General features: G+C 44.4%; 1 protein-coding gene across 1 annotated transcript; it reads right to left on the bottom strand.

Moving 5' to 3' along the window:
• Positions 1-1,884: 1,884 nt before the first annotated feature.
• Positions 1,885-6,629, bottom strand: LOC111864119. Its single transcript, XM_023851154.2, has 3 exons — positions 6,534-6,629; positions 4,924-5,295; positions 1,885-2,642 (listed from the first exon to the last, which is right to left on the bottom strand). Exons 1-3 carry the CDS (start codon positions 6,582-6,584, stop codon positions 2,256-2,258), a joined length of 810 nt encoding a protein of 269 aa, XP_023706922.1. The 5' UTR covers positions 6,585-6,629; the 3' UTR covers positions 1,885-2,255.
• Between the last annotated feature and the right edge of the window lie 4,262 nt (positions 6,630-10,891).

The raw sequence follows: 10,891 nt of genomic DNA, 5'->3' as shown, positions 1-10,891 counted from the left end.
GGGACTCGGCTAACTTCGGCTCCGCTCGGCGCGTCAGCTCCGGGGAGGGGTCCAGCTAGCGCGACACGTCACAATATACTGTACAATGTGGGGGACAGAACGAAACTTTGTGGCCCCCCCTGATTGTAATATCCCTTGGCACAGACATTTGACCCTCGACCTAGCCTCAGGATTTTCTCTGAGACAGACAAGAGCTAATAAGCTTGACTAGGCTGATTAAAAAATTTAATTTAGATAATTTGTATAGCAAGCCAAGGTACCATGTTGTGTCATAGGCAAAAGTAATTACCGCGCCGTTGCCTACCAATGGGCGCCTCTTGTTCCATTATTCCAGCTTTCGGCCGTCATATCACATTATTTACATGCGCTAATAAATTAAATTAAAGTACATATTTTCATAAGACATATTGGCTCCTTTACCTTATCCAGAATCCTCGCAGAAAATCGCGAAACAATCTCTTTAAGCTCACCATAAGTGAGTTACGCAAACCGCTACATGGTCATTAGAGGCTCACTAGATTATACTGCGACATGACGGCTGAAAGCCGAATGGTTGAGACGGAGGAGATGTACATTGCTAGACAAGGGCTCGGTAATCATATTTCTACGGCAACGAATATTAACAGAGACTAGTTTCCGTTATAATAAATAGCAGGGAAGGAGTCGTTGCTAGGTAGCAAGTTGCTAACCAAAGCAACACAAAAAAACAGAGGAACTCTTCGATATTTTCTATCCCGGCAGCGTAGCAGGTCTTCGTAAACACGAACAGTAGAGGTCAGTCTGAGATTCGTGAGAGATTCATCATAGAGATGCATCAGACAGACATCGTTCAGAAAGAGTTCAATATATGAACTGTTATAATCAACTGTAATTGGACAGAAGTGCAAAAAAACCCAATCATCAAATCCTGAACCCATTATTATTAGTCACTCTAACCCCATATATGTGACAATACTTTCGACATACACTGTGATTCAAAATCGTTTTAACAAAAATCTCGATAAACACATTCGACTTTCCTTTCGCAAGATTACTTATTTTAGGTATGACGTAACCTCAGAAATGTTTCAGAGAATAGAAATGTGAATAGAAATGTGATATTCCTTGAGATTTTGGAGAAATAAAGTAAAACAACACACTATTTATTTGTTACTTCATTTGATAGCTAATTACCTTTAATATAAGACATCACTGAACTCCATTTATAATTTTCATTTACCTCCATTTACCTCACTCCATGTTAGTGTTATAATACTGTATATACTACTACACTGTATATAACCTATGAACTCTATCATTACTATAGCGCAACAGGACAGAACAGATGAGATAATCTATTCACATAATCTGAAGCTCCAAAATGGGAAACTGAATTTGGGACAGAAGGAAAATTCTGTTTTTAAGAAGCACAAAGATTACAATATACAAAATTATAACACATTTGCTATTAAGGGCCGTAATTCTTAGTCTCTCATACAGAGATAATGACACAGAGCGTCCCATAAATGTGGAAACATGAGCAAATGCATATTTAAGAAGTAGCTGCCACTGAATTCATAGAGGTTACACCAAAAACAGATCACGCCGCTCTCATTGGAATCTGTGTCGACATGAATGGCTGATATATCGAACATATTTTCCAAGAGTTGTGTCACAACTCAAACGCTGAATATGGTTCCACACTTAGGGCTGGAACACACACGGCGACATCGGTCGTACGACGTCCGTACGGTTCATGTCGCATCAAGCAGTAGAATATAAAGTGTAGCCTTAGCTTTCATAGTGACGATATGCGACATCTACCGTACGACAGTCGGAGAGCAAAGAAATGTATTTGGTCGCTCTAGAGTGAAAAGGAAATCGTACGGCAAAAAAATCGTACGACATTTTTCCGTACGATCGATGTCGCTGTGTGTGTTTCAGCCCTTGCAAAACATCCTGTATATTTAAGCCTACAGAGGAAAGACGTGAGAAATATAGCATAAAACGAGGGATATTAGAAATGTGTACCGAATATTGATTTTAAAAAAATCAAGAAACGAGACTAATCAGGAGATTTAGGCCCGGATGGAAGGATAAGATTAAAAAGTATCTGAGGAAGCAGGGCGTAGGGTAGTGGGCTGGACTGAGACGATCCAGGGGAAGATCCTAGGTTGGATATTTGTTTCTGATATTGAAATCTTCCGTTCACACATATTTGAAACGCTTGTTGACCAGATATGCCACTGTCAAGCTTTAAACAAAGACCCATTAATTCAGTTTGATTGCTTTAACAAAGGAAGCCTCTCATAATCTGAATTGTTAGGATTCAATTTCCCATCCACGCAAACTGTGATGTTCTTAAGGATTTCGGCCACTCGTTCCTGTGCCTTCAGAAGCTTGGCGCCTGCGCACAGGGACAAATCACGAACCGCCAGAATCACAAAGTTTTTAACTTCAATGACCTTGTTCTTTATGGACGTTACGATGGTGATAGTCTGCTTCGTGGCTTTAGAAGTCTCCGCTATGACGCAGTCAAGCACCTTGAAAGGGCCCGACAAGTTGAAGCACGCGATGATGTTGCCTGCAACCTCCTCCGCGAACTGGGTGGCGTTCCTGATGCTACTGAGGAGTTCCTGCGTCACTTGCGTTCCTTCAGACACCTTCAACACGCCGAGGATTTTGTTCAGTTGAATAGCATCAACATATAAAAGAGAATGTTCAATGTGTACCATGTGCTTCAGGGTAGCTACATGACTCCTAAAATTATTAGAGGGAAACACACGTTCGAGAGTCCCACGAGACTCGGAAATAGGAATGACTTTGCTGGCGAGGACCAGAAGCAATTTACCTGACTCGACCAACACACACATACAAAAATTAAGATCCTAACTCCTGAGTATTTAACAGAAGGACACGGATGGAAGATTTACGAGAACAGAACTGAGACGGCGAATGTAACAGAAAACTGGAAAAAATANTTAAGTATATATGACAGGATGATATTAAAGTGGACCCAAAATATATTGTTAGAAGGGTACAGACCAGATTATTTTAGTTAAAATATATGGATATGTGGAGAGATCATGAGAAAGCTGTAAAGTCTTCGGATTACGTAAAGAAACGTAGGTTTATTTGATTAGCTGAAATTCTCAAAACGACTCTACTACCTAAAAGTTATATTTCACATGTGATGACACAGCACTCCTGTTTTCTCCTTGGTGGGACCGTGACAAAATCCAGGCCTGGAAGGCGGTTATTATGTCTGAGGTTTTCGTGGTTTTCCTCAAACCTTCCAGATAGATACCGGTCCAGTACCCAGGTCATGAAAGCATGCTTCTACATAATTTCCAATTTATTGTTCAGAATTATTCTATCATTCTATGAAATACAACCTATGTTAATTTATTTGGAAAGACGCCATTAAATAATTTACGAATAAAGCAAATTAAGTTTAACGTCACCAATTACACGAATTAGATATATTGCAAAGCATAATATATTCTGGGATGAGACGCCCTTTAGTATGACAGAAGTTTACTGGCGTTTCGGAGGAGTAAACTACCTCCATCCTACAAGTCCAATGTGAGTGACGCGTGCAGCAAATCGTAACTTACGTCACTTTGCTGACCGGCAGATGCGTGACAAATAACGAAGGAAAAAAACTATACACAGAGAGCGACCGCCGCTTGTCGGCGAAGTTAGTGCCAATTTTTTTTGCGCCTCTTTGGTCTAGTGGCCAGAGTTTCTGGCTAGAGATCCAGAGGTCCCGGGATCGATTCCCGATGCTACCAGATTTTCTGAGAAAGGGGTCCACTCAGCCTCGTGAGGATAACTGAGGAGCTACTTGAATGGAAGCAGACGCTCCGGTTTAGAAAGCCAAGACGAATAAGGAAGGAGACTGAAATTGAAGTCCCTTTCGCGACTGACTTGTGTGCTCAATACAGAGGGAAACTGTCCTGAACTGTGTATGTGTGACCAGAATTAAACCTGAACCACATTGCCAACTGCCTGACTCTTCCTTGCAGCTTGCTTCATTTAGTCGTCGTCCCTGAAACTGGAGGCAATACCGTGCTCCAAAATATCTGTAAACAGCTACCAAATTACACGGCGTCACATAGCTACAGCCGTGGGAGCCTCCAATCAGACATTGGCTTGTAGTGAGTCTAAGACGTGGCCTCTCACCCCTCGGTCTGCCCTACTTTCAGATTAGCCTAACCTTGGTCTAGGGCCGTGCCATAGCTCAAGCGGTTAGTTGCTGGCTGCTCACCGCGGCGGCCCGTGTTCGAGCCCGGGTCTGGTCAAGGGGCATTTGTGGTGGACAAAGTGGCAATGTGGCAGGTTTTCTCCGAGTACTTCGGTTTCCCCTGCCAATCTTTATTCCACCAAATTCTCCATCACCATACTCACCCGGGGCAGGTACAGTAGGCCAGTCAGTGGCGGCCGTGCCGAGTGGACCCAGCTGGACTCCACCTCCCACTATGAGAATTTAAAAAAAAGTTAAATAGTCGCCGGCTTTTCATCGCGGCATCCCGGGTTCGAGCCCAGATCAAGTCATGTGGGATTTGTGGTGGACAAAGTGGCAATGTGGCAGGTTTTCTCCGAGTACTTCGGTTTCCTCTGACAATCTTCATTCCACCGAATGCTCCACATTCGTCATCATCTATCATCCGGAGCTTGTACAATTCGCTAATTAGTGGCAGACGTACTAAGTGGGCTCAGTCTCACATCACCCCCCCAAGAAAAACTAAAAAGAAAAGCGATCTCCGGCCATGGCAGTGTGCAGCCTAGAATGTGATTTAGCTTTTAACAGACTACGTAACGTGGTGTCCTTACACAGACGGCCACAATATGAACTAGAACATAAAGCTGGTTCCGGTAAATTCAAAATAAAGTGATGCATGTTTTTGTTTTCAGGACGTCACTCCGATGATATTTTCTTACCTTATCAGAAACACAAGCCGCAATTTCCTGTGTCACTTCTTCAATTGCTTCCTTAGCAGCGTCCTCCTGGCCAGATATGCACTCCGAGATATCCGCTCCCGCCTCCAGCGCCTTGTCCTTGGCCTTCTTGATCTCCTCGGCCACTGACTGCAGCAGCTTCCGTAAGGCATCCTGCGCCTCTGACTGAACATCCTTTCCCTTCTCGAGGATCGTCTTCAGCGCATCATCAACTGTCTGTGACGCCAGCTCCACAGTCTCCTTGATCAGTTCAGCAATGTAATTTATCGTTTCCTGAGCAAGCCTCAAAGCCTCGTCTATGATGCCGGCAAATACGTTACCGTAAGTTTCGGTAACTGGTGACAGTTCTGATTTCTGCACAGAAAATAAAGCATGTTGCTAGGATTTTACTTCCACGTTTCATCACTTCTTTGTAATGTTCAACCGCTCCTCGAGCAGATGACGTATTCGACTCGACATCAGGCCCTAACGTCAAATTAAAGATTACATTTCACAAGGCATGAAGTGAAGAAGAGCCGGGACAGCGACTGGCTACGGAGCGGACGGCAGAGGGGTCTTTGTTCGAGTCCCGGTAGAGGCGAGATTTTTTCTCTCCATGTCTTCCAGACCGGCTCTGTGGTCCACCCAGCTTCATATCCAATGGAGGCTCTTTCCCCAGGGGTAACGCGGCTGGGCCGTGAAGCTGACCACTAACCTCCAACTAATGCCGAGGCTAAAAATACATTGATCTATAAATCAACTCTCAAATAAACTTTCATGGCTTAGTTGGTTTAGGCACTATGCTACAGCGCGGAGGTTCGCGGGTTCGATTCCCGATGAGATAATTGGATTTTTCAATTGATTATAGCCCTGGTGTCGACTCAGCCTCTAACAGAAATGAGTACCAGGCATCTTCCTGGGGGGTAAAGGGCGGCCGGTGCGTAAGGCTGACAACCTCACTGCCATCTGTGAATCGACTCCCTAGAAAATGTGGGAGCCTCAACGTCTCACAACTCCTATGGGGGCAAGTTTACTTTTTGTGAAGCGAAAAATACGGTCTCCCGAACAAATTAATACTACAGAAGTGCAGAAAACTTGAAGTTCAGTAGGAGCAACCGAACAGGCTGGTCTAGTGGCAATGCTCTAAGATCGCATTCGGGAGATGCTCATTTCGAACTTAGTTAGAGACACTGTTTATCCTGACTGAGGGACGTAGCGGTGTTCGTCAGGGCCTCCATGAAAATGCTGGGATGCGCCCTGATCAGGACACGAATGTTTCCTTCTAAGCACTTTGCAATTCATGTCTCGTGAATCGTCCCTATATTAGACAGCAAACAGACTAGAAACTGGCAAGATTATAAAATTACTCTCGAAAAAGAAACGAAGCTGCAGTGATGGAGACTACAAATAATAATAATAATACAAATAATAATAATAATAATAATAATAATAATAATAATAATAATAATAGTAATAATAATAATAATCTGCTCTATCGCGGCAAAGAAAACACACACCATTTCAAGCACGTGTTACACGATGTGGGAAAAGATTATAACAATATTTCTGTTAAGTTCCGTCTTCAGTTTAACAGTAAGAAACACATTACTTACCTGAACAACGAGGATAGTCAATAGGAAAACGAAGCAAATCTTCACAGCCATTTTTATCGTGCTCTTCTTAAAAATTCCATGCTTCGCTGGCGGACACAGGGCTTTATATACCATCAAGAGGCGTCGAAACAAAAGATAACCTTGCTTCACATTCATTTGATATCATAATTTGTCACACAAAGTAAACTATTGTGACCCCGTTCTTTCTCAATACCAATTGACCATAGATGCTTATAATTCTTATACAAACAGATCGAGGTAAGATAAACCCTGACGCACTTTGAGTGTGCTAATTTCTTATCTCACAACGTGTTGCCTCATTCACAATGGATAGCGGAAATAACCTGAGTGTCCGTATCGTCTGAGGGCTTAAGGCAATAAACTTCAGCCCGTCTGAGGTTACGTCATACCTTGATTAGGCAACCTTGCGGAAGAAAAGTTCACTGCGTTCCAAAATGTCCCTAGTATGGCGATTTTTGTTCCTATCCTAAGTTAAAAATAGAACCCAGTGACTTTCTAATGTCCATCACAGCAGCCGCGCGGTCTATCAGACATAAACCGTCTTCGCCTACTCGAACAATGGGATCGTGTGTTTGAATTGAGGCATGGATGTCTGTGTGTACGTTTATTCTGTATTTGTGTTGTTCTGTGTGAAGGTAGCGGCCTTCTGACGGGCTGATCCCGCGTCCAAGGAGTCCTACCGGCTGTGTATAGGATTAAGAAGCTGAAAAAGCGGCCAAGGACCAACAAAAGGCTGTAGAGCCACAGACAGACAATGACTTCCTAATGATTGCTACCAATGTATGTCACTATCTGAGAATGACCAACATTCGAAGACGTTTTAGACACTGTCACTTTAGTTAGTTAGTTAGTTAGTTATGGGAAAGGGTGGGTTTACCCATGCACTGAGACCTGTATTGGTCCATTGTGCTTCCCTCTATGATTTCTACCAGTCTCTATATCCTACCGGTACTGGTGCTTGCCATCAGTCCCGCCCAGCCAGCGAGACCGGCTCTACTAGCTGAGAGGTATCTATAATGCTTCCCCCATCTACCAGAGGTATTAGAGATTGCTGTTGGGCGGGAAACGTCCGTTAATTTGGCTCAGTGACCTCCTTTGGCGATATGAGGTTCTTTTACGTGCCGTAAAGCTACGACACGGGACCCACGGCTTAAAGTCCCTCCCGGAGGACTTGTTCCCTGAATTTTTCCGCCCTTAAAAATTCGACGACCTCCGCCGGGTATTTGAACCCGCGTACTACGAGTCATGAGGTGGGAACGTTACCTCTAGACTACGGAAGCCGCTTACTGTCACTTTGCCGGAGATAGGGAATCTTTTGAACTTTTAGAATGGTACTTCAGTTGTGTTTATGGTTGTCTTGCCGGTCTCATATGTCAATTCTTGTGACGTACCCATCTAACTCACCATGTGACGGCGACACATTCCCACAGATGTTTTAGGCTAGTCGATTTATCGACAAAATAACCATTTGGGGCTATTTGTATAACGGGTTTCAAGTTCTTTTAAATGTACAAAGAAGGCATAACGTAAGATAATGTGAATATCCTCCGTATCTCCGAAACTACTCAACAGATTTCGATTAAATTTCATGCCTGAAGTCAGCATTAAGCGTTAAGCTGTGCTTTCGGTATATCCTTGCGTCGTACGTTGAAACTGCGCAGAAATAAATTTCTGACTAAACGTTTCACACGAAGTTCGAAGTAGATGCATGACCCACAGAGTTATGTGACAGCTCGAAAACAAGAATGACTGTGCTGAGGAAGACCAGCAACAAATTACTCGACCGTCACAGGAAGTTGGCAGTAGTTGTACGGTTTCAGGAGTCGTGTAACAGCAGAATATGAACATCATCCTCGCGGGACTAGAAACCAAGAATGACTGCGCTGACGAGGGCTTCCAAAAATTTTCAGTCCTTAGGGACAGCTGACTGAACTCCTTTGATGGGGGATAGACCCGTCGCAAGGTCTGCAGCTGCACAGGGCACCACAACACAGCGCACGGCCATTCATTCATCCCGGCAGCTGCATTCCATCTAGCAAATCCCAGCTTTCTGTCGGCAGAGAACCGAGCGGCAACTGCAAGTGGCTCGCATTCGCTGAGCTAGCCAAGGAGATTCTCAGCATGTTCTGGAACCAGAAGGCTCATTACATATTCATTCACACCTGTCCCTACTGGGTAATGTACAACCAGTCATAACCTTACGACTCAATTATTAAGTTTCGTTTCAATAGTATTCTCTCATCTATTGTAAGCAGGATCTGAGGTTCTGACAGCAGCGGTTATGAAGAGTTCTGTCTTCTGGGATATAGCGCTGTGTAGGACCTGAGGTTCCCACAGCGGTGGTTATGAACAGTTCTGTCTTCTGAGATACAGCGCTATGTAGGACCTGAGGTTCCCACAGCTGTGGTTATGAAGAGTACTATCTTCTGGGATACAGCGCTGTGTAGGATCTGAGGTTCTCACACCGGTGGTTATGAAGAGTTCTGTCGTCTGGGATATAGCGCTATGTAGGATCTGAGGTTCCCAGAGAGGTGGTTATGAAGAGTACTATCTTCTGGGATACAGCGCTGTGTAGGATCTGAGGTTCTCACACCGGTGGTTATGAAGAGTTCTGTCTTCTGGGATATAGCGCTATGTAGGATCTGAGGTTCCCAGAGAGGTGGTTATGAAGAGTACTATCTTCTGGGATACAGCGCTGTGTAGGATCTGAGGTTCTCACACCGGTGGTTATGAAGAGTTCTGTCTTCTGGGATACAGCACCTTGTAGGGTCTGAGGTTTTCACAGCGGTGGTTATGAAGAGTTCTATCTTCTGGGATAGAGGGCCGTGTAGGATCTGAGGTTCTCACAGCGGTGGTTATGAAGAGTACTATCTTCTGGGATACAGCGCTGTGTAGGGTCTGAGGTTCTCACAGCTGTGGTTATGAAGAGTTCTGTATTCTGGGATATAGCGCTAGATAGGGTCTGAGGATCTCACAGCGGTGGTTATGAAGAGTTCTATCTTCTGGGATAGAGGGCCGTGTAGAATCTGAGGTTCTCACAGCGGTGGTTATGAAGAGTTCTGTCTTCTGGGATATAGCGCCGTGTAGGATCTGAGGTTCTCACAGCATGGTTATGAAGAGTTCTATCTTCTGGGATAGAGGGCCGTGTAGAATCTGAGGTTCTCACAGCGGTGGTTATGAAGAGTTCTGTCTTCTGGGATATAGCGCCGTGAAGGATCTGAGGTTCTCACAGCATGGTTATGAAGAGTTCTGTCTTCTGGGATATAGCGCTGTGTAGGGTCTGAGAATCTCACAGCAGTGGTTATGAAGAGTTCTGTCTTCTGGGATATAGCGTCGTGTAGGTTCTGTGGTTCTGACAGCGGTGGTTATGAAGAGTTCTATCTTCTGGGATATAGCGCTGTGTAGGATCTGAGGATCTCACAGCGGTGGTTATGAAGAGTTCTGTCTTCTGGGATATAGCGCCGTGTAGGTTCTGAGGTTCTCACAACGGTGGTTATGAAGAGTTCTATCTTCTGGGATATAGCGCTGTGTAGGATCTGAGGTTCTCACAGCGGTGGTTATGAAGAGTTTTATCTTCTGGGATGTAGCGCTGTGTAGTCCGTTTTAAGTCAACCGACGATTTGGAGTAACATGTCTCCTCCACGTTTACAAACCAGCGTGAAAGCAGGCTGCAAGCAAAGCCGCTTGTTTTCATGCTTCACGGCGTTATATCGCAGAAGACAGAACCCTTCATCTAACGTAAGGTCTTCCAAATGATCTCTTTTCCTCAGGCTTTCACTTGAAATTTTGTGTGCATTTCTGTTACATGCTGCGTCCATATCATTCTCCTTGATTTGATCACCCTAATTACATCTGACGAGCAGCACAAACCGTGAAGCCTTCCGTTGCGTCATTATTTACGGGGCACGCGGTAGCACTATGTTACAAGGCGAAAGGTGGCGGGTTCGAATCCCGATGAGTTCACTGGATTTTTTCAATTGATCTAATCCTTCCAGCCGCACTATGGTACTGGGGTCAACTCAGCCTCTAACAGAAATGAGTACCAGGAATCTTGTTGGGGTGGGGGGGTAAAGAACGGCCTTCGCATATTGCTGACAACCTCACCGTCATCTGGGAACTGACTGTCTAGAAAATGTGGGAGCCTCGACGTCTCACAACACTATGGGCCTCCCTATCTCTTTACAGGGATAGCTTTATCTTTATTTTTACACTAGATCAAGGGTCTCCAAACTACGGCCCGCGATGTGATTTTATCCGGCCCGTGAAAGAATTGTGCAGAAGTGCGCCAATTGAACTAATTTTCCAGTGAGTAATGGTAAATGTGATTCCGAGCTTAT

The sequence above is a fragment of the Cryptotermes secundus genome, unplaced genomic scaffold (assembly GCF_002891405.2).
Source record: "Cryptotermes secundus unplaced genomic scaffold, Csec_1.0 scaffold4685, whole genome shotgun sequence".
NCBI classification, from domain to species: domain Eukaryota; kingdom Metazoa; phylum Arthropoda; class Insecta; order Blattodea; family Kalotermitidae; genus Cryptotermes; species Cryptotermes secundus.
Note: the sequence above shows the minus strand (reverse complement) of the source record. Positions and strands in the feature narration are given on the sequence as shown.

Excerpts from the sequence above, each read along its gene's own strand:
- LOC111864119 (XM_023851154.2), bottom strand. The coding sequence starts at position 6,584 with ATGGCTGTGAAGATTTGCTTCGTTTTCCTATTGACTATCCTCGTTGTT. Across the intron at positions 5,296-6,533 it reads TGACTATCCTCGTTGTTCAG|AAATCAGAACTGTCACCAGT; the intron begins GTAAGTAATGTG and ends TTTTCTGTGCAG. Across the intron at positions 2,643-4,923 it reads CGGCTTGTGTTTCTGATAAG|GTGTCTGAAGGAACGCAAGT; the intron begins GTAAGAAAATAT and ends GGCGTGTTGAAG.